At 38.9% G+C, this 24,440-nt stretch overlaps 1 protein-coding gene across 9 annotated transcripts in view; it reads right to left on the reverse strand.

The window, feature by feature from the left end:
• BDP1 (B double prime 1, subunit of RNA polymerase III transcription initiation factor IIIB) overlaps nucleotides 1–24,440 on the reverse strand; it is a 114,297-nt gene that overhangs the window by 34,523 nt on the left and 55,334 nt on the right. For 8 of the 9 annotated variants that reach the window (XR_010117049.1, XR_008652566.2, XM_055253459.2 and 5 more), the window contains 9 exons: nucleotides 21,948–23,667; nucleotides 20,696–20,883; nucleotides 19,737–19,959; nucleotides 18,013–18,191; nucleotides 16,855–17,065; nucleotides 15,386–15,516; nucleotides 7,944–8,145; nucleotides 7,475–7,668; nucleotides 6,090–6,483 (listed from right to left, as the gene is read on the reverse strand). Coding sequence is in view for 7 of the 9 variants with exons in the window: in XM_055253459.2 (XP_055109434.2) it covers nucleotides 6,090–6,483; nucleotides 7,475–7,668; nucleotides 7,944–8,145; nucleotides 15,386–15,516; nucleotides 16,855–17,065; nucleotides 18,013–18,191; nucleotides 19,737–19,959; nucleotides 20,696–20,883; nucleotides 21,948–23,667 (3,442 nt within the window). In the remaining 2 variants the exon portion in view is untranslated. The remainder of the gene's footprint in view (nucleotides 1–6,089; nucleotides 6,484–7,474; nucleotides 7,669–7,943; nucleotides 8,146–15,385; nucleotides 15,517–16,854; nucleotides 17,066–18,012; nucleotides 18,192–19,736; nucleotides 19,960–20,695; nucleotides 20,884–21,947; nucleotides 23,668–24,440) is intronic. The other variant, XM_055253455.2, reaches the window with a different exon arrangement.

Here is a 24,440-nt window from a genome sequence, read left to right on the forward strand (position 1 = left end):
GGGTGGATCACCTAAGGTCAGGAGTTCAAGACCAGCCTGGCCAACACAGCGAAGCCCCATCTCTATTAAAAATACAAAAATTAGCCGGGCATGGTGGTGCCTGCCTGTAGTCCCAGCTACTGGGGAGGCTGAGGCAGGAGAATCACTTGAACCCGGGAGGTGGAGATTGTACTTAGCCGAGACTGTGCCACTGCACTCCAGCTTGGGCAACAGAGTGACACTTAGTTCTCAAAAATAAATAAATAAATAAAATATTTATCATACCACTGCCCCCACACTAACTCCCTTCTCCCAAAACCCCAAAGCCTGCATGATTCTTGATACCCAGGGCAACAGCCATGTAAAATAAGAAGTTCACTCACATTTACTCTTCATTTGTGAGTCCTATTACTTAAAGAGCCGTGTAATCTGAGCACTAAAAAGGTATTTACCTACTAGAATACATACAATATAGTCTGGTTATTATCATCTTATTTTTTTTGTTTTTCTTTTGTTATTCTGAGGCAGGGTCTCACTCATGTTACCCCAGTTGCAGTGGTGCAATGATGGCCGCAATGCCTGGGCCTATTCTCTTATTAACGAAAAGAGTATAAAACGTTGTATGGCTGAGTAGAAACCGTGAGTAAAGAGTCAAGTCTGAGAATCTGCCTTCAAGACATATATTATTTTTTTTTTTTGAGACAAGGTCTCACCCTATCACCCAAGCTGGGGTACAGTGGCACTATCAGGGTTCACTACAGCCTCAACCTCTCAGGCTAAAGCAATCCTCCCACCTCAGCCCCCCAAGTAGCTGGGACTACAGGCACGTGCCACCATGCCTAATTTTTGTATTTTTTGTAAAGATGAGGTTTCGCCACGTTGCCTAGGCTGGTCTCGAACTCCTGCACTCAAGCGATCTGCCCGCCTTGGCTTCCCAAAGTGCTGGGACTATGGAAATGAGCCCCTATGCCCAGCCAACATATTTGTTATAATTACATTTGTATGTACCACATCTGTTTCCTCAGATACAAAATTTAGAGAAAAATCTTTGATAATATCTGACAGGACTGGGATGAACCAAAAAATCAGGTGAGCACAGGGGCACATGCCTGTAGTTCTAGCTACTCGGAGGCTGAGGTGTGAGGGTCGCTTGAGCCCAGGAGTTTGAGGCCAGCCTGGACAACACAGCAAGATCTTGTCTCCAAAAAAAATGAATTTTAAAACAATAGGCCAGGCACGGTAGCTCACGCCTGTAATCCCAGCACTTTGGGAGGCTGAGGCTGGCAGATTGTGTGAGCTCAGGAGTTTGAGACCAGCCTGGACAACATAGTAAAACCCCATCTCTACTGAAAAAAAAAAAAAAAAAAAAAATTGGCCGGGTGTGGTGGTGTACACCTGTAGTCCCAGTTACTCAGGAGGCTGAGGTGGGAGGATTGCTTGAGCCTGGGAGGCAGAGGTTGCAGCAAGCTGAAATCATGCCACTGCACTCCAGCCTGGGCAATGGAGTAAGACCCTATCTCAAAAAAATAAAAATAAAGAAAAGAAAAATAAATAAATGTAACAAAAAAAATTTTAAAGTTCAGTTGATTTGAGAAGAAAAAATACTTCTTGAAGAGTTGGGACTGGATAGGAAAAGGGAATATTCTATAAAGTAAAAGTTGGTTTTTTAAGCATCATACAGTTTATTTTAAAAAAGACTTGTAATTCACATAACATAGAATTCACCCACTTAAGGTGTATAATTCAATGTATTTTGGGATATTCACAGATATGTGCAATCATCGCCACATTCAAATGTGGAACATTTTTGTCACTTCAAAAATAAACCTTACACCCATTAGCTATCTCTCCCTTAACCCCTCTCTTCCCCATCTGCCAATCCCTAAGCAACCATTAATCTACCTTCTGTCTCTGTGGACTTATTTTGGACATTTCATATGAATGGAATCACATACTATGTGATACTTTGTAACTAGCTTCTTTCACTTGGCATAAGGTTTCCAAAATTCATCCATGTTGTGACACATATGAACACTTTATATCCCTTTAGGGCTGAAAAACATTCCACTGTGCTTCAATGCTTTTGTCTCCTCCTGTTGTCCAGGCTACAATGCAGTGGCATGATTGTAGCTCACTGTAACCTCAAACTCCTGGGTTCAAGCAACCCTCCCCACTCAGCCTTCTGAGTAGCTGGGATTATACATACGTACCAACACACCTCACTAATTTATTGACTGAATGTAGAGACAGGGTCTTGCTATGTTGTACAGGCTGGTCTTGAACTCCTGCCCTCAACTGATCCTCCCGCCTCAGCCTCCCAAAGCACTGGGATTAGAGACGTGAGCCACCACGCCTGGCCTTTCAATGCTTTTGTTTTTTGAGACAGAGTTTCGCTCTTTCACCCAGGCTGGAGTGCAGTGGTGTGATCTTGGCTCACCACAACCATTGCCTTCTGGTTTCAAGCAATTCTCCTGCCTCAGCCTCCCAAGTAGCTGGGATTACAGGCGCCCACCAACATGCCCGGATAATTTTTGTATTTTTAGTAGAGATGGGGTTTCACCATGTTGGCCAGGCTGGTCTCGAACTCCTGACCTCGTGATTTGCCCGCCTCAACCTCCCAAAGTGCTAGGATTACAGGTGTGAGCCAACGTGCCCGGCCTCAATGCTTTTTGAAGAACATTTTTTCTAACACATACGTGAATTTCCCTGTTTAGTACACTGGCCATAAGGAGTAGAATTTAGGGAAAGCCTTGTCAATTATTATGATTAATGCTATTAAAAAAGATAGCCTGTATTAATTCAGGGATATAGTCTGGAATGTAATTTTCAGAAAATAATTACTGAAAATAGCTTCACTAGCAATTTGCCTTCACTTAAAGAAAGAAAAATACAAAATATATAGCTAAATGAACTCTAATGCAGCATTAACCAGATGTCTTTCCACAAAATTACCCTTCCTTCTGCATTTTCTTGGTTTCACATAATGCTTACATTTACTATCTTTACTTTGAATTGTAAGAAACAACCTCATTTTGCATCATTTAAATTAGCTTCAACCATTTTATTAGTTCATTTACTCTAAAACATTTAACAGGTTATTATTAACACCGAATAAAAGTAGATTTTGACTTCCCTTCATAAATGTGACTTTACAGATTCAGATAATCCATTAATTCTTAATGGAATTACATTAACATTAATTACATTAACATTAAAGTTTACCTTAATTATCTTAAACATTACTTGAACTGTTTAATGTTTCTTACTGCTTCTTTTATTGTTGCCACTATCTTAGTTAACTCTGATTCATTTCAAACGACTCAGAAACTATCATGAATGCTTACACAAAACTGACTCAGATATGCTCCTCAGTAAGCCAAAGAAGTGACTGAAAATTAAGGCAGAACAGAAAACTTTGAAGTTACAAAGTTGGAATGGCAGACTAAGAGGCAAAAGTGTAAGGAAGCTAAATATGTTCAACACGTTTCTCTAGTTCACAACCCTTAGGATGATTACTACCAAAAGTTACAACATAAGGCCGGGCGCGGTGGCTCAAGCCTGTAATCCCAGCACTTTGGGAGGCCGAGGCGGGTGGATCACAAGGTCAGGAGATCGAGACCATCCTGGCTAACACGGTGAAACCTCGTCTCTACTAAAAATACAAAAAATTAGCCGGGCGTGGTGGCGGGCGCCTGTAGTCCCAGCTACTCGGGAGGCTGAGGCAGGAGAATGGCACAAACCCGGGAGGCGGAGCTTGCAGTGAGCCGAGATCGCGCCACTGCACTCCAGCCTGGGGGACAGAGAAAGACTCCGTCTCAAAAAAAAAAAAAAAAAAAAAGTTACAACATAGCTACTACTGGTGAGGATGTAGTGAAACTGCAATGCTTGTACATTGTTGGTAGGGATGTAAAATGATACAGCCCTATGAAAAACAGTATAAAGGTTGCTTGAAAAGTTAAGTATAGAATGAACATAAGATCCAGGCCAGGTGCAGTGGCTCACACCTGTAATCCCAGCACTTTGGGAGGCCCAGGCAGATGGATCATTTGAGGTCAGGAGTTTGAGACCAGCCTGGCCAACATGGTGAAACCCCACCTCTACTAAAAATACAAAAAAATTAGCTGGGTGTGGTGGCAGGTGCCTGTAATCCCAGCTTCTTGGGAGGCTGAGGCAGGAGAATTACTTGAACCTGGGAGATGGAGGTTACAGTGAGCCAAGATCGTGCCACTGTACTCTACTCCAGCCTAGGCAACAGAGACTCCATCTCAAAAAAAAAAGAAAAAAAAAAGAATTAACATACGATCCAGCAATTCCACTTCTAGGTATATCCCCCCAAAAAGTAAAAGCAGAGATTCAAAGAGGTATTTATACAACTATGTTCATACCAGCATTATTTCTAACAGCCAAAAGGTGGAAGCAACCCAAGTGTCCACTGATGACAAAGGAATAAACAAAACGTGATACCCGCACACAATGGAATATTATTCAACCTTGAAAATGAAGAACACTCTGACATAAGCTACAACATAGATGAACTGTGAAAACATCATGCTAAATGAAATAAAATGGTCACACAAAAAAATACTGTATGATTCCACTTACATGAGGAGTCAAATTAAAGAGACAAGATGTAGAAAAGTGGTTGCCGAAAGGTTAGGGGGTGGGAGGAATGGAGAGTTATTGTTTAGTGGGTATAGAATTTCAGTTTTAACAAAATAAAAAGAGTTCGCCATGGGTGCAAGGCAGACCTGGGAGTGACCAGGCCAGACAGCATAGAGATGGGGCTCGAGGGACAGGTTTTGGGTGTTTGTATCTTGTATCTTGTTTTTTTGCCAGGCTAGAGGACAACCACTCATTGCCAGATGTCTTAATCATCTTAAAAAAGAATGCAGTAGCTCATGCCTGTAATCTCTGCACTTTGGGAGGCCGAGGCGGGAGCATCACTTGAGCTCAGGAGTTTGAGACTAGACTGGGCAACATAGCGAAACCCCATCTCTAAATTAATTAATTTTAAAAAAGAGTTCTGTGGATGGATGGTAGTGATGGTAGCATGACAACACGTACATGTGAATGTTCTTAATGCCGCTGAAGCGTACACTTAAAAATGAGTAAGATGGCTGGGCATGGTGGCTCACGCCTGTAATCCCAGCACTTTGGGAGGCCAAGGCAGGTGGATTGCTTGAGGTCAAGAGTTCAAAACCACCCTGGCCAACATGGTAAAACCCCGTCTCTACCAAAAATACAAAAATTAGTCAGGCGTGGTGGTGCACACCTGTAGTCCCAGCTACAGGAGGATGAGGCAGGATAATCACTTAAACCTGGGAGATGGAGGTTGCAATGAGCCGAGATCCCACCACTGCACTCCAGACTGGGTGACAGAGTGAGAACTTGTCTTAAAAAAAAAAACAAAAAACAGAGAGAGAGAGAGTAAATTTTATGTTATATGTATTTTACCACTTTTTTTTTTTTTTTGAGATGGAGTCTCGCTCTGTCACCCAGGCTGGAGTGCAGTGGCACGATCTCGGCTCACTGCAACCTCTGCCTCCTGGGTTCAAGCAATTCTCCTGTCTCAGCTTCCCCAGTAGCTGGGACTACAGGCATCTGTCACCATGCCCAGCTAATTTTTGTATTTTAGTAGAGACAGGATTTCACCTTGTTGGTCAGGCTAGTCTCAAACTCCTGACCTCAGGTGATCCACCTACCTCGGCCTCCCAAAGTGCTGGGATTATAGGCGGGAGCCACCATGCCTGGCCCAATTTTTTTAAAAAAAGAAAAACAAGTATGTCCCTTCTAGCTTCTCTATCAACCAGGAAACACCTGCCAAAATGTTTGAAAGATTAATCAGAAAGTAGACTAAGCAGCTTCCAGGTACAAGTGTAAGCAGATTTCTCTCGTTGTTATACTGACTCCTTTGCTGGGCCTGGGCCATAGGGACTGAGCAATCACAAAAGGTTATACAAGGCCCCAAATTATATTTGGTAGAGGTTATTTAGAGAATGAACTCTTCAAATCCTAATAATCACTAAGAGAAGAAATAATGATCCCCTAAAAGAAACAAGAGGTGAAAACCAAGTAAGATAAAGTACCAAGGATTTAAAAAAAAACCGCACCTCTTCCATTGTTTCCTCAATCTGAGCAGAAACAGGTTCAGGAGATCTGAGACCAACAGGTACAAATACTGGAGCTTTGTTTACTTCTTCGGGAGCAAGATGATAGCTTTCTTCTTCGTAGTCAGACTCAAAATCGTCAGCATCATCTTCTTCTTCCTGGGAAGCCCGAAGAGTCACCAGCATGGCCTTCATGGCCTTGGAAGCTCTAGGTTCCTTCTTAGAGGTCTTACCCCGAACTCGTTTTGATCCACGACCTCTGGTGACATTTGGTTTGATCTTTCTATGACTTCTCCTTTCACCACGATTTCTCTCATACTCAGATGTAGAAGAGATAGTTGTTTTCCCATCCAGGGCAATTTTAGAGTAATTTGTTTCTTTTAACGGTTGTGGACAGCTAGATATTTAATCAAAACAACAATACGGTCATATGCACGCAAGGATAATTTTAATGAAAATCAAACTTTTAGAGTGAAATTCCAGTTCCAGTCATTAAAATGAAAATTCCCACCACCCATTCTTTTAAAATCTTATGCTGTGAAAATAAAAAAGGAATTAACTACTAGTTTCTCATTCAGAGTTAATTCTTAGTTATCTACCTACAAATTTTTCATAGTAAGTTTTTAATTCTGGACCATTCTTTCCTGTAATATGAAAGTGAAGATAAAATAAACACAAAACTGAAAATTATTAGAAGAAAAAGGGATAAAAGACACAGAACCGGCTGGGCGCAATAGCTCACGCCTCTAATCCCAGCACTTCGGGAGGACGAGGCAGGCAGATCACTTGAGGTCAGGAGTTCAAGACCAGCCTGGCCAACATGGTGAAACCTGATCTCTACTAAAAATACAAAAATTAGCTGGGCATGGTGGTGCATGCCTGTAATCCCAGCTACTAGGGAGGATGAGGCAGGAGAATCACTTGTACCTGGGAGGTGGAGGTTGCAGTGAACTGAGTCACGCAATTGTACTCCAGCCTGTGCGAGAAGAGCGAAACTGTCTCAAAAAAAAAAAAAAAAAAAGACACAGGACCAATAAACACAGAATATGAGATCAAATGTGGTATTAGTTTATCCTACTGGGTAAACAGATAAGTTAAAAGAAAAAGGAGGCCGCAGAAATCCACTAGAGCAGTGCTGGTTTCTAAAACTTAAGTTTCTTTCCGTTTTCTTTGAAAAGAAGTAGGGTATTCTTCATTTGTGTTTGTGACTCCATTTGAATGAGCACCTTAATTACTTAGCTAATACATACATACTACTCTTTGGTCAAGTTTCTACCCACGTCTAACAGACTAAACACCCAAAAATTTCGTTCTACCAGTAAGTTAAGGTAAAAGTTAAGTGATTTTTTATTACTTATTGTGAAATATTTTGTTAAATAAAATGTTACCTTGTTAGTTTATTGAGATACTGTTCTTCAACAATTGAAGATAGTGAATTATCTCCTACAGTTTCCTCTCCAACCCTTCTTGATGGTCCACCTTCTTCTAATTCAGCATCTATTTTTGCCCAAGCAGACTCTTTGGAACCTACACAATCTTTTCTTGCTGAAACCTCCAGAGATGTCAGAAGCTCAGCTTTTTCCTTAAATTTAAGAAGAAATTAGCTAGTATTACTACAGAAACAATTTCTATGTTAATTTGGTTTGGTAGTTTGGCCTAAACCTCTAAGTTTACACATATCTACAAGCAATTGGTTGCTCAACTTTTACAACACTAGAAAGTCACTTTTCATGAAAATGGTTACAGTACGGAAGTCAAAACTATGTTTTACTCATGCTCTTCATGATCTTGACAAAACAGACCTCACTGAGAAAAAAAAAAATTTTTTTTTTTTTTTTTTTTTTTGCCCAAACTTACTTTTAGAAGGAGCTGGGTGTTGGAAGCTCCTTTCTGCAGCAAATGATCTTGTGGCTTGCCTTCCTTGCTCTGATCTGTTGAGCCTTTTTCTAAAACTGGTTCCTCTTTCTTACTGTGTGTTCTTCCCAAATTTGGCTTAGCCTTTTGGAATTTCCTTCTTGTCATTTGTGCTGAACCAGGAACATACGGTTTATTTTCATGTCTAGAATGAAGTACGAATCATGTTGAAGAACAAAAATCAGAATTTCTTGTTGATATAACAGCTGTTACAACAAACAATTTTGGATACAAATCAATTCTATGTTCAAAGGACTATATATAAATTGGCAATAAAATCAAGCACGTAAAATGAAACCACACATTGCTGATATGAAAAGAACTTATAAAGCGTTTATAGCTTCCATTTTCTATATAGCCTGAAGAAGTTTTACAATAATATTAATCTTTTTAAACTTTCATTTATTTAATCTATTATATTTCACGCTACTTTAACTTTCAGAGAAATCATAAGATACCAAAAAAAAAAAAAAAAATGCAAGTAGCTGAAGATGGATTTCATAATGGCACTTTAAACAAATGCCTTCAACTGGGCCCCCAAAGCATGAACAAATATATGACAGTTATAACCAACTCGATCCTTCTAGTTCTAAAGTAGGCTTGAAGGGTAGAGTTTATTCTCCTACCACATGCCTGAACTCTCACTAAAAAGAGTTTACTGACAACCAATGTCATAAGGTTCTCAATATAATCCATCTGTATCTGCCAAATAAGAAAAAGACAACATTTTAGCATTCAAGAGAGTAGCCACAGCTCCCAAGGTAACCTGAATAGCTAACTAATGGTTTCCTGGAAAATATTTTAGCAACTGGCAAGGATCTGAATTAGGAAGCTTGAAAACTAATAGAGACCAGGCATGGTGGCTCACGCCTATAATCCTGGCACTTTGGGAGGCCGAGGTGGGCGGATCACCTGAGGTTGGGAGTTTGAGACCCGCCTGACCAACGTGGAGAAACCCCATCTCTACCAAAAATAAAAAATTAGCTGGGCATGGTGGTGCATGCCTGAAGTCCCAGCTACTTGGGAGGCTGAGGCAAGAGAATCACTTGAACCTGGGAGGCGGAGGTTGCAGTGAGGCGAAGTTGCACCATTGCACTCCAGCTTGGGCAACAAGAGCAAAACTCTGCCTCAAAAAAAAAAAAAACAAAAAAAAAACTAACATAAACCTGAATATTTATAAAGAATAACTGGATATCATGAGTTCTCTGAAAGACCTGCGTTAAAAACTAATCTTTTTTTTTTTTGAGACGGAGTTTCACTCTTGTCACCCAGGCTGGAGTGCAATGGTGCGATCTCGGCTCACTGTAACCTCCGCCTCCAGGTTCAAGCGATTCTCCTGCCTCAGCCTCCCAAGTAGCTAGGATTACAGGCATGCGCCACTATGACTGGCTAATTTTTCTATTTTTAGTAGAGATGGGGTTTCACCATGTTGGCCAAGCTGGTCTCAAACTCCCAACCTCAGTTGATCCACCTGCCTCAGCCTCCCAAAGTGCTGGGATTATAGGCGTGAGCCACCATGCCTGGCCTAAAAACTAATCTTAAGCAATATTTCTAAATAAAAATTACCTAGGAGTAGTTACTACATTTCCAAATGTACTAATCCTCCTACATTCTTCTGGCAGTAAACAACATGGAAGTTCACAGGAAGTTCTAACAAGGTTACAATGCTGGCTAATGTAGACTAATGTATATGGGAAAACAAATCATATTTAAGTATAAGCTGTTTTCATATTTAAGTATAAGCTATTTACAATCAAATGGGATTCTGCAGAGGTATTTAAGAATAAAATATAAATAAGCCCAATGTGCTACCGAAGTCAAAAGGGACAACAAAATGCCGAACTTGGCCGGGTGTGGTGGCTCGAACTTGTTATCCCAGCACTTTGGGAGGCCAAGGCGGGTGGGTCACCTGAAGTCAGGAGTTCGAGACCAGCCTGGCCAACATGGTAAAACCCGATCTCTACTAAAAATACAAAAATTAGCCGGGTGTGGTGGCAGGCGCCTGTAATCCCAGCTACTCAGGAGGCTGAGGCACGAGCATTGCTTGAACCTGGGAGGTGGAGGTTGCAGTGGGCCGAGATCATGCCAGTGAACTCCAGCCTGGTGACAAGAGCATAACTCTGTCTCAAACAAAACAAAACAAAACAAAACAACCCACAAGAGGCCAAACCTAAGAATAAGCTAACTTTAAAACTATACAGAGAGAGGCCAGGCGCATTGGCTCACGCCTATAATACCAGCCCTTTGGTAAACTGAGGCAGGTAGATTATTTGAGGTCAGGAGTTCAAGACCAGCCTGGCCACATGGTGAGACCCCTGTCTCTACTAAAAATACAAAAATTAGCCAGGCATGGTTGCAGGCACCTGCAATCCCAGCTACTCAAGAGGCTGAGGCAGGAGAATCGCTTGAACCCACAAGACGGAGGTTGCAGTGAGATGAGATCACGCACTGCACTCCAGCCTGGGCAACAGAGCGAGATTCCATCTCAAACAAACAAACAAAAAAAAACTATAGAGAGATAATTACTTTCAATTACTGTACAGCTAACAGCTGAAATATACTTCATGAACTAGAAAAGGTTAAAAAAGGGGGGACAATGGGCATCACAGGTTTCCATATAGGAAGTTTTAAAGTCAGATCTCTCTCATCAAGAAATACGAAGGCTAAGCATAAAATAATCTGAAACACAAAAAGTTTGTTTCAAGAAACACTGCCTATGCAACTGTAGAATTTGCTAGTCTGAAAGTTATAAATCCTGAAAACTAAACTGCTTGGCCAGGCACAGCAACTCATGCCTGTAATCCCAGCATTTTGGGAGGCCAAAGCAGGAAGATCACTTGAGCCCAGGAGTTCGAGACCAGCCTGGATGACATGGTGAAACCCTGTCTCTACAAAAAATAAAAAAATTGCCAGGTGTGGTGGTGCACACCTGCAGTCCCAGCTACTTGGGAGGCTGAGGCAGGAGAATCACTTGAGTCTGGGAGATTGAGGCTACAGTGAGCCATGACTGTGCCATTGCACCCCAGCCTGGGCAACAGAGCAAGACTCTGTCTCAAAAAAAAAAAAAAAAAAAAAAGCTAAACTGCCAATATTACTTTAAGTCACTTAAGTGCTCTAGATCTATTTAGTCAATTATAAAAGAAGCATTAGGGAAGGCTGCCCTCAAGGTCACTAGTGTTTTAAAGGCTCACTTGGAGTAAAATTCAAAATCCTTGCAATGGCCCTATATAATCTATCCATTTCTATCCTCAGCCTTTACCTCTCATACATCTACTGTTCTTCCTCTTTTGCACTCTGTCCTACATTGGCCTCTTTGCTGTTCCCCAAGCATGCCAGCATACTCTCCTCTTGCCTTAGTGCTTTGAATTGTTCCCTCTTCCCCAGGACATCCCCTAGACTCAACACACTCCTTTACTTCTTTCTTTTGTTCTTAAAGGTGCACAGCACCCCACCTGGCTAATTTTTGTATTTTTTTTTGTAGAGACAGGGTTTTGCCATGTTGGCCAGGCTGGTCTCGAACTCCTGGGCTCAAGTGATCTGCCCATCTCGGCCTCCCTAAATGCTGGAATTACAGGCATGAGCCACCATACCTGGCCCTTCACTTCTTTTCAATGCATCCTTTTTTTTTTTTTTTTTTTTTTTTTTGAGACTGAGTTTGGTTCTTCTTGCCCAGGCTGGAGTACAATGCCACGATCTCGGCTCACTGCAATCCCCGCCTCCTGGGTTCAAGCAATTCTCCTGCCTCAGCCTCCCAAGTAGCTGGGATTACAGGCATGCGCCACCACGCCTGGCTAATTTTGTATTTTTAGTAGAGATGGGGTTTCTCTATGTTGGTCAGGCTGGTCTCAAACTCCCGAACTCAGATGATCCGCCCGCCTTGGCCTCCCAAAGTGCTGGGATTACAGGTGTGAGCCACCATGCCCAGCCTTCAATGCACCCTTTCAGTGATGCTTTCTCTGGTCACTGCTGATTAAAAAGTGAATCCCCAATCACATCACTCCCTACTCAAAACTTTATTTTTCTCTACTGATTTGTGACTTATTTATTCAACTTATTTCTCTTGTTTATAATCTGTTTCTCAATTAGAATATAAACTCCACAGTGACAGCATTTTTTTCTTTGTTTATTCCTGTATCATCAGCACTTAGAACAACGCCTGGCACACAGCAGACACTAAAATGTTTGTGGAATAAATGAGTATATAAGGTTATTTTCAGTGGTAAAATTCTATAATTCTTTGAGATCAAAAAGGGATTATACATAGAAAATAATCCCATAATTAGTAATTAGGAGAAGTGAATGATGTAAACAAATTCATCTGTAATGTTTCCTAGACATTATCAGAGTTAAATTGCTCTGAGATCAATCATCAACCTAATCCAATATAGCATTTGTAATATAAGTGTAATGCATTTTAGTAAAAAACATTTCAATAAAATATCCAGTTTTAAAAATGGCTAAGTAAGGGAACCTAAAATTAATGTGAAGTAAAAATTGGCCTTAATCTTAAAATAAAAGCAATATGGAAAGACTTTTCAATGCACAGCACAGGAAACAATCAACAAAGTGAAGAGACGACCTACAGAATGGGAGAAAAAAATTCCCAACTATCCATCTCACAAAAGTTAATAACCAGAATATATAAGGAACAAAAACAACTCAATAGCAAATAAACAAATAATCTGATTAAAGAATAGGCAAAAGATCTAAACAGACAGTTCTCAAAAGACATACAAATGGCCAACAGGTGTCTGACAAAATGTTCAACATCCTTAATCACCAGGGAAACGCAAATCAAAACTGCACTGAGATATCATCCTACTGCAGTTAAAATGGCTACTGTTAAAAAGACAAAAAATTACAAATACTGGTCAGGATGTGGAGAAATGGGAAAACTCATATGCTGTTCATGGGAACATAAAGTAGGAATGCCATTATGGAGAAAAGTATGAAAGTTCCTCAAAATATTAAAAATAGAACTACCATTTGACTGAGCCATCCTACTGCCAGGTATATGCCCAAAAGAAAGGAAATCAGTGTATCAAAGAGATATCTGAACTCTCATGTTTACTGCAGTGAACACATAATATCAACCTAAGTGTCCAGCAGCAAATGAATAAAGAAAGTGAGAAAGTGTGGTATATATACACAATGGAATATTATTTAACCATAAAAAAGAATGAAATCCTGGCATTCACAGTGACATAGATGGAAATAGAGGTCATTATGTTAGGTGAAATAAGCCAGGCACAGAAAGACAAATATTGCTGGTTCTCACTCAAATGTAGCAGCTTAAAAAGTGGATCTCATGGAGGTAGGGATTAGAATGGTGCTCACCAGAGGCTAGGAAGGCAAGAGGGAAGGGAGTAATGAGAAGCTGGTTAGTGTGTATAAAAATAGTTAGATAGAAGGAATAAGTTCTGGTATTCAATAGTACAGTAGGAAAATTATAGTTAACAATCATTTATTGTATTATTTCAAAATAGCTAGAAAATATTGTTGCCAATATAAAGATAAAAGTATGAGGTGATGGATATCCCAGTTACTATGATCTGATAATTATATATTGTGTATAATGTATAAAAATATCACATGTAGTCCAAAAATATGTATAACTACTATATATCAAAAAAATTGTAAGGCTTTTTAAGACAAAAAGCAGGGGGAGGGGTGGGGGCTGTAATATTGAAAACAAAAGTAATCCAGGCTGGGTGCGGTGGCTCATGCCTATAATCCCAGCACTTTGGGAGGCTGAGGTGGGTGGATCACTTGAGGTCAGGAGTTCGAGACCAGGTTGGCCAACATGGTGAAACCCCATCTCTACTACAAAAATTAGTAGGGTGCGGTGGTAGGCGCCTGCAATCCCAGCTACTCGGGAGGCTGAAGCACAAGAATCGCTAGAATCCAGGAGACGGAGGTTGCAATGACTCACGATTGAGCCACTGCACTCTGAGACTCTATCCGCCCCCCCAAAAAAAAAAAAAAGTAATCTATACTAAAATAAAAACTTCACATTAGAAACTTGTCTAAAATGAAAGCAAACTGCTTCAAGCACCTAAAATTAACAGAGGTCAGGCACGGTGGCTCACCATGTAATCCTAAGATTTTGGGAGGCCAAGATGGGCAGTTCACTTGAGCTCAGGAGTTCAGGACCAGCCTGGGCAACATGGTGAAACCCCATCTCTATAAAAAGATACAAAAATATTAGCCAGGCATGATGGTGTGCACCTGTGGTCCCAGCTACACGAGAGGTTTAGGTGGGAGGATTGCTTGAGCCCAGGAAGTTGAGGCTGCAGTGAGCTGTGACTGTGCCACTGCACTCCATCCTGGGCGACACAGTGAGACACCTTGTCTCAAAAAGTAAATATAATAAAAAGAAAATATAAATCAATAGCACCTGTTTTGACAGATGACCTAACATGCCCAAATTCTAGCTTCACCTAACTAGAGAGGGTTAAAAAAGGATACAATAACATCTCCTCTGCATTTCCCAGAAAGCCAAAGTCACTCTATCTAATTAAAGGAAGCTGAAATATTTAAAGCATATTCACAAGTGCTGAAAACATCCGGAGGAAAATTAATAAATACTTCACTAAAACATGTTCTAGTTACTAAGACAGTAAGTTAGATGGACCAAGAACTATATACAGAAAGGAAAGGCGTTTTTACTAAAGAAAAGAACACATCTTGCTTTAATAATAATAAGGCAGATACCAAGTAATAAATAAAAGTGGTAATGTTAAAACTTCTTCACCCTACTAGCTCATCTCAATTAAAAGATATCATTCTTACCATTTGGCTTTGATGTAGTTACCTCTAAATATAGTATACAGTAAGTATACTTTATAGCACTACCTATTAATGAATTTTAGTAGGTTATAAACTTCTTTCCTTTTTTTTATTTGTTATTTTTATAGAGAAGAGTCTCACTATGTTGCCCAGGCTGGTCTTGAACTCCCGGACTCAAGCGATTCTCTTGTCTCGGCTTCCCAAAGTGCTGGGATTACAGGCGCGAACCACTGCGCCTGGCCTAAATTTCTAAAAAAGATACAAAGAACTTAAGAATCTTTGTCTACTATTAAAAATTTAGTTTTGGTACCAAAAAGTAGGATGCTTGTCAAACTTTTCAGAGAAATTACATATACTTAAGGGAATGCCATATACTTAAGAATATCATATACTTAAGAGAATATCAGCCATGCAATTCATACAGTATTCGAGAAGCAGATCTAAAAGACTCTAGTATCAAAAGTATTTATTACTTTATCCTTTTAACATTTTCAGGATGTGACGTTATTAATATATAAAGTCAACTATGTAAAAATATAAAAAATATAACTTTTATCTTTGAAAAGTCTTGTTTTTCTCATTAAAAGCAAACTCACCTGATTGTTTCATTTGTTTTGTTAACATGAAGGTTTTCTACAAGAATCACCTGACTTTGATTTTCACACATTCTGTGTTCTGGAACTGCGGAGGATGGAACTTCAATTTCAGTTTCAATTTGAGAATTTGACTGAAAAGACAAAAACATATTAGCATGTTATTTTTATAGCAGAATATACCTCAAAATATTTCCACCATTAAGAACGGTATTTAGTTTTTTAAAATCCCTTTTCTTTTTAAATTTTTATTTATTTCGAGATAGTCTCATCATATTGCCCAGGCTGGTCTCAAACTCCTAGGCTCAAATGATCCTCCTTCCTCAGCCTCCTGAGTAACTGGGATTACAGGCACATACCACCATGTGTGGTTAATACTTTAAAATTAGATTCAAACTGGATATGTAATGTTCACACTCTGTTGCCAAAACAAGGATGCCTAGTTCAGAGAAAAGTTTCAAAGATTATTGCAGTAATATGTTTACATAATACTTTGAAAACTATAATAGTCACCTGCTATGAAATTAAAAATAAAGTTTAATTTTTTTTTTTAAGAAAGAGCTTTTTGGTTCAAATAAAGATTATTTTAAATCTAGACTTTGCATTGTTAAACAGAAAAATAAGAACTACCTAAAATGAACATTTTTAGGCATTACACTACTTAGACTTTTTCCCTAATACCAAAAGACCCATCAATAAGAGATTAAACTGTTATTCAAAACAGCATGTTACACAGCAAAAATGATGTAACTAACATATTTCTTGATCCAGAAAGCCACTTAACATAGTATTAAGTGAATAACAGAAAGTTGTAATATGTAATGACTTTATTGTTTAAGTTTGTGTAAGTGTGCACATATGTGTGCATGGAAACAGATCCAGTAAGATAGGTCAAAAGGTTTTCAGTGGTTACCTCAGAGTAAGATTTGTGGTATTTGTTATATTATTTTGTCCTAATGGAACATTTTATGATGAATAGCTTCATTAATTAGAAAAGAAATAAATCTATTTTCACTTAAAAAAAAAAAATCCGGCCGGGTGTGGTGGCTCACGCTTGTAATCCCAGCACTTTGGGAGGCCGAGGCGGGCGGATCACGAGGTCAGGAGATCGAGACCACAGTGAAACCCCGTCTCTACTAAAAATACAAAAAATTAGCCGGGCGTGGTGGCGGGCGCCTGTAGTCCCAGCTACTCGGAGAGGCTGAGGCAGGAGAATGGCGTGAACCCGGGAGGCGGAGCTTGCAGTGAGAGGAGATTGCGCCACTGCACTCCAGCCTGGGCGACAGAGCAAGACTCCATCTCAAAAAAAAAAAAAAAAAAATTCAGAAGAGCAAATCTGAAACAAAACTGGAAACTGTATTCATTGAGTAGAATAAGGGTCAGATGCCTGTATTTCTAAGCTATGTCTGAGCTATAACTTGATATTTTAAATGCATTAAAAGGCTCAATTTAATTACATAACAATAACTCACCACAGTTAAGACTTTGTTTTCAGTTTCATCTTTCGGTAATATTGTTCTTTCTTCCTTAATTATGCCTTTGGCTTCACCTTTGTCTACTATTTGCCTCTGTCCTGTCTTTCTTACGTTTGGTCTCGGTCTCTGAAGTCGGCCTCTTACTTGTCGAGCAGTTTGGATAACACTTTCCTTCATTTCTTGCTGGAAAGTGTTTATATTATTAGTCCTAAACAAGGGGACAGGGAGAAAGGCAGGGTGCTTGACTGTAAAAAGCTGAAAACTAATGTAAAAATGTAAAATATGGATCTCCTCTAATAAACACTCTAAAAAGTACTCTGTATCATTAAAGGGAAATTGCTTTCTGATTATAAACATCTTACTTTACAAAAGAAAACAGTTATTTCAATTCTCAAAAAGTAATAAACTTATATAATATGCCTAGAGTGGCTAAATATACAGATAGAATGGTGGTTGCCAGGAGCTGGAAGAAGAGGAGAATGAGTCAGTATTTAATGGGTAGAGAGTTTCATTTTACGAAGATGAAAAAGAAAGTCTAGAGATGAATGGTGGTGCCAACCGGACAACAATGTGAATACACTTAATGCCACTGTACATTAAAAAATAGTTAAAACGGTGAATTTTATGTTATGTGTATACCAATTTTTAAAAGGTAATGAATATATATAGCTTATATACATACAGGCTGAGTAGCCCTCATCCAAAATGCTTAGGACCAGAAATGTTTCAGATTTCAGATTTCAGATTTTTTTAGATTTGGAAATATTTGCATTATACTTATCAGTTGAGCATCCCTACTTTGAAAATCCAAAATGCTCCACTGGGCATTTCTTTGAGCATCACGTCAGCTCTCAAAAAGTTTTAAATTGTGGCGCATTTCAGAATTTTTTATTAGGGATGCTCAACCTGTAGTTTTTAAATGCATTGCTTTGTATAGGCTCTTTCACAGCTGACAATGCAGATAAGCAGGCAACCATTAGAAGGTATTGAATTCAATCTGATATTATATTTTAGGCAGTCTGCTATATCAATAAAATTAAACCAATATTCTTTATGTTCACTTTTTAAATGTATTAACATATCTCAATAAAAATTAGAAATATTTAAAAGAAGTATCTCTCTTATTTTATACTGTCAAAGAAAATCACTGTTTACCCCACAGAAACAACTGAGTCATTTTCCTGGACTAGTGCTGACTGAGACTTCTCTTTAGGTTCACAAGAATTTGAAGGTGAAAGGTTCCTTTCAGTCTGTGTACATGGCAATATCACAGCCTCCTCATTCCTGTGACCTGATGTGTCTTTGTCCTTTGATATCATTAGGGAAGCTTCATCCTAAAAGACAGAAAAAAAATTTCTTTCAGGGTTGCTAAAAGTACAAATAAGAACTTTACAAGTATAAACTGATATCATGTTTGTAAAGAACAACAGGGTAGTCTATACCAAAATTCTAAATTCCCAGCAATTCCACTTCTAGAAATGTATCTTACAAATACTCAACAAGTAGAAATATACACACAAAAATATTTATTGTAACAATTTAAGCACCACCTCCCTCACCGGGAAAGACTAACAAAAAATCAGAAAAAAGACAGATCTATCATTAGGGGACGGAATAAATAAATTTTAATTTCTTTACAATGCAATAGTACCTAATCATTTAAAAGAAGATATATCTCTTTGTACTGATCTAAAAAGAAGCTCACAACACTGTAAGTGGAAAAATCAGAAAGCAAGAATTAATGTCCTTTTAGAAAACAATAAAAATACCTTCCCATTTTATTATTTTATAACTGTAAGATGAAAAAGTATAAGTGGATATATTCAAAATTGCTGTATGATTAACTTGGGGGAAAGGGATGTGACATTATAAAAGATTCTCATTTTTTAGAATACATATATTTTTCCAAATTGAAATTTGTATAATCAGAAAGTATAATACAAATATAACTTATCTTTTATGAATATAAGCTTAGGAGAAATAGTACAAATGTTGATGCACAGTAAAGTACTGAGCTATTTTAAGATGCCAAATAAGAATTTTAATTCTAAAAAGGACTTCCACTGAATGTGGAAAACATTCAGTTTATAATTATTCATTTCATTTCGATGTTTTTGATGGTATGTCACACAATCTTAATCTGTTATGGACCAAGTTAATAAAGTAAATAAAATATCACCTTTAATTCAAATCAAGCTTTTAATTCTTCATTTCACCTTCACAACAGAGTGAAATAAAAAACGATTATTCTCGCCGGGCACCATGGCTCAGCATAATCCCAGGACTTTGGGAGGCCAAAGCAGGCGGATCACGAGGTCAGGAATTCAAGATCAGCCTGGCCAACATAGTGAAACCCTGTCTCTACTAAAAATACAAAAAAAAAAAAAAAAAATTAGCCGGGCATGGCGGCATGCGCCTGTAGTCCCAGCATTCAGGAGGCTGAGGCAGGAGAATTGCTTGAACCCGGGAGGTGGGTTGCAGTGAGCCAAGATCACGCCACTGCACTCCATCTTGGGAAGAGTGAGACTTCATCTCAAAAAAAATAAAAATAAAAAAATAAAAAAAATAAAAAACTACTATTGTCATTTTTTCTATGAAGAAAATTGTTTAATCAATGGTCACATAGCCAGAACTGGAACCAGAGCCCAGACCTCCTGAACACTTTCCCACAACACGCTCGCCCATTATCAGATATCTGAGATTCTTACACAAATTATGTGGAACAATGAGGCACATTAAGCATGGGAGCAATATCACATGCAGCAAAAATTACACAGAAATATTTGTAAAATTTTAATGCCAGGTGCTTTTAGTAGTCCTAATAACTTAAAAAAAAAAAAAAACCCACACACAGAACTTCCATCTTAAATATCACTCACATGTTGAGAAGGGAGAGTATCAGCTTGTTCATTATTTTCTTGCATCACAATAGTCTCCATTTTCTTGGTTTCTGATTTCTTCCCATATATATATTTTTCTGATTCTGTAGTCTCTCTCTTCAAAGCTGCTCTTGCTAAGTTTGGTTTTGGTCTTTTGAATCGGCTCCTCACAAAAGGTGCTGCTTTAATTTCAAGTGGCTTCTGTTCTTGAGGAAGAGATTTGCTTTTGGAACAAGGATTATCAAGCTTTAGAATGAACTGAAGGGGCAGTGGAAACAGAGTCTCAGTACAACCTTAGGGATTGGCGGTAAACATTTAATTTTTTTTTTTTTTTTGGAGACAGGGTCTTCTTCTGTCCCCGAGGCTGGAGTGCAATGACACAATCATAGCTCACTGCAGCCTTGACCTCCGCGGGCTCAGGTGATCCTCCCATCTGTAGCTGGGACTACAGGCATGTGCCACCACACCCAGCTAGTTTTTGTTTTTTTATTTTACAGAGATGGGGTTTCTACAGGCTGTTGCCCAGGCTGGTCTCAAACTCCTAGGCTCAAAGGATCCACCCACCTCAGCCTCCCAAACTGCTAGGATTACAGGTGTGAGCCACCACACTTGGCCTAATTCTAATTCTTAACAGGAAAACAAATCGAACTATCTGGCAGATCCTGAAAACCATGAGTGGTACAATCCAGGTATGAGCCTAGGAATTATACCATCTCTGCACAAAGAAAATATGAGTCTATCAAACCTGTATTGATTTAAGACTGTTACATACAATTTTGTATGTTAGTAACTTTCACAACTGACTGTCAGAGTGACCTCAATCCTCTCTCCCAGTCTTTCCAAAACTATCTTAAAATCTCTAACACTATCCTGCACATGTTATACCTTGAAACCTCACTTAGTTTAACATAATCTGCAACTATAACTTAGTATCTTTTTCTTTAAAAACACACTTGTACCTTAAATTAATATCTGAAAACTGCTCTGGAACATCTGGAGATTGAATCCCCTGGACGTCTGTTTTATCACATTCATGAGTCTGTGAAGAAATCTTGAAATGACTGAAGTGACTTGATACTTCTTTTTCAGAATTTCTTTTTTCTTCTACAGGTGTGTGCATCATCGACAGTACTTCACTGCTAATGTTCTAGAGGAACAGTCATAGTAAATCAGCACAAATAAAAGAGTATTTAAACATCTTATATATTTAAAACAAAAGTCTATTAAATTCTAAACACTTTCCTTTAAAACTTTAGAAGTTTTAAATTTTTAAATAAAATTTAATTTCCAAATGTTAAAACTTGGAATTCAGGAAACCCTTTTATGTTGCATATTATTACTTTTCCAAACCACAAATGTCATTACCTATTTTTAAAAGTTAGAAAAAAAAAAATCCTTGAAAATGTTAGAAGATCATGAACTTCAAAGTAACTTCAAAAAACAAAAAGAACTTTTGGAAGTGAAGTAAGTCAGGTGGGGCAAGAAATAAAAACAGACGCAGATGTGGCCAAAAGAAATAATGTGTGTTCATGCTAGGGTTAGTACAAATTCAGTCTAATTTCCTATTCTTCTTTTACCTAAAAGAGTAACTTCAAATGACATTACAAACAGTAACATTTTGGGATCTTAAACCTAAGCCAAAAGAAAAGTTTGATCCTTGCCCGTCTGACTTAGAGAAAAAAAAATAGTAATAATAGTGATTTTTTCACAGTTGGAAATTATTTTCTTTTTGAGACAGGGTATCACTGTGTCACCCAGGGTGGAGTACAATGGCACAATCACAGCTCAATGCAGCCTCAACCTCCAGGGCTCAAGTGATCCTCTCACCTCAGCCTCCCAAGTAGCTGGGACTACAGGCTTGCACCTCGTTATTATATTTTATTTTTCTTTTATTTTATTTTGTCTTATTTTTTGTAGAGACAAGGTCTCTCTATGTTGCCCAGGCTGGTCTCAAACTCCTGGGCTCACATAATCCTTCCACCTTGGCCTCCCAAAGTGTTGGGTTTAGAGATGTGCCCAGCTTAAGTTATCATTTTAAAAAAGAACATACAGTTTCTTCAAGGCACTGAAACAGAAACTTAGGGCTACAAGACTTTAGACTTTTAGAGACTTTTAAGTGTTGTTGGACTTAAGGACAAAATAATCATGGAATTATTTCTTTCCTCTGAAAAAAGCATTCAAAAAACTTTTAAAGGACAGAAAAATACATACTTGAATATCTAGTGAAGGCATAGCACTGCAGTCACTGCTACTGCTCTGCATTAAATGTGTCTCAGTTTGTCTTTCCTCTAGTTCATTTTCCCTTGGAGAAATGTCTGTTTTTCCAGTTTTTTTCAATTCTGCCACCTTTTCCTCAGTAACACAGATCTCTTCAGATCCTCTCTCTCTAAAATTTTCTCTTCCAGTTTCTTTCAAATCTGCCTCCATTTCTTCCAATGCCTCCATTTCTTCCAAATCTGCCTCCATTTCTTCAATGACAGCCATCTTTCTTGATACTTTCTCCATCATGGGAATGTCTCTTTTTCCAGTTTCCTTCATATCAAACTCCTTTTCCCTTACAGCACTGATCTCTGCTAGCACCTTTTCCCTTTGGGAAATTTCTTCTCTAATTTCTTTCAAATCTGTCTCCATTTTACCTACAGGCTTGACCTCCTCTGGGCCATTTTCCTGTGGCGATATTTCTCTTTCAGTTTCTTCCAAATCTATCTCTATTACCTCAGCAGCATCAATCACCTCTGGTATCTTCTCCCTTGGGGAACTCTCTCTTCCAGTTGCTTTCAAATATGTCTCCATTTCATCTACAGGCTTGACCTCCTCTGGGCCATTCTCCTCTGGGGATATTTCTCTTCTTCCAGTTTCTTCCAGATCTTTGTCTATCTCCTCAGTGGCATCAATCGCCTCTGGTGTCTTCTCCCTTGGGGAAATGTCCCTTCCGGTTACTTTCAAATCTGTTTCCATTTCACCTAGAGGCTTAACCTCCTCTAGGCCATTTTCCTGCGGGGATATTTCTCTTTCAGTTTCTTCCAAATCTATCTTTACTTCCTCAATGGCATCAATCACCTCTAGTGTCTTCTCCTTTGGGGAACTCTCTCTTCCAGTTGCTTTCAAATCCGTATCCATTTTACCTAGAGGCTTAACCTCCTCTAGGCCATTTTCCTGTGGGGATACTTCTCTTTCAGTTTCTTCCAAATCTATCTCTATTTCCTCAGTAGCATCAATCACCTCTGGTGTCTTCTCCCTTGGAGAACTCTCTCTTTCAGTTGCTTTCAAATCTGTCTCCATTTCAGCTACAGGCTTGACCTCCTCTGGGCCATTTTCCTTTGGGGATATTTTTCTTCTTCCTGTTTCTTCCAAATCTTTGTCTATTTCCTCAGTGGCATCAGTTACCTCTGGTGTCTTCTCCCTTGGGGAACTCTCATTTCCAGTTGCTTTCAAATCTGTCTCCATTTCACCTACAGGCTTGACCTCCTCTGGGCCATTTTTCTGTGGGGGTATTTCTCTTCTTCCAGTTTCTTCCAAATCTTTGTCCATTTCCTCAGTGGCATCAATAACCTCTGGTGTCTTCTCCCTTAGACAAATCTCTCTTCCCGTTGCTTTCAAACCTGTCTCCATTTCCATGGTGACATCAATCACATCTAGAATCTTCTCCCTGGAAGAAATGGCTCTTCTTCCAGTTTCTTTTAAATCGGACTGCATTTCTTTAGCATTAATCTCTGCTGGTACCATCTCCTTTGGTGAGGTGTCTAGTCTTACAGTTTCTCTAAATGCTGCTGCCATTTCCCCAGAGACAAGAATCTTCTCTAGTACCTCTTCCTTTGAGGAAATTTCTCTTCTTCCAGTTCCTCTTCCTATATTTGGCTTTGGTTTCTGAAATCGAGTCCTTAGAATTGGGACTTGGTTAAGTTTATTTGCCTTATTATTCTCTTGAACGCTATAAAAAAAGGGGGGGGGGCACACAATCAAGTTTTAAACCAGACTGCTTGCTGAAGAGATGATGTTTGAGAAATCACTACAGAAACACCAGAAACTCTCACCTTTCAAAACCGATTTTATATGAGATTTCCTATACAGACAGTTCTCTAAAAGCTTGTTATTTCATAATATAAGTAAAGAATAAAAGGACACACTAAATACACAATAATACTTTGCTGAATGCTACTGGGCACACAACCACTATCCAAAACAAGCACCTTGCTCTCCAGAAAAGCAGCAGCACTTTTTGTTTTGCTTTCTGTTTATTATAATAGATGGTAAAATCAATAAACATATAAATGAATGAAAGGGCTTTTAAATGACTGGTTAGGAAAAGTTATTAATATTGGGCAAAAGCTAGATCAAATGAAACACTAGATTAGATTTATTCAGCCATGTCAGACTGAACAGGTATATAACTATATATTCAATAGCTTAAAAAAAGACGTATTGAGCTGGGCACGATGCTTCATGCCTGTACTCCTAGCACTTCAGGAGGCTGAAGCAGATGGCTTGAGCCCAGGAGTTTTTGGTAGAAATCCCATCTCTATCAAAAAAAAAAAAAAAAAAAAAAAACAAACAAAAAAAAAATTAGTCAGGTGAGGTGGCATTCACCTGTAGTCCCAGCTATTCAGGAGGCTGAGGTGGGAGGATCACCTGAGCCCAGGAAGGATGAGGCTGCAGTAAGCCATGATCATACCACTGCACTCCAGACTGGGCGACAGAGCAAGA

Source organism: Symphalangus syndactylus, chromosome 18, assembly GCF_028878055.3.
Source record: "Symphalangus syndactylus isolate Jambi chromosome 18, NHGRI_mSymSyn1-v2.1_pri, whole genome shotgun sequence".
In the NCBI taxonomy this organism is placed as follows: domain Eukaryota; kingdom Metazoa; phylum Chordata; class Mammalia; order Primates; family Hylobatidae; genus Symphalangus; species Symphalangus syndactylus.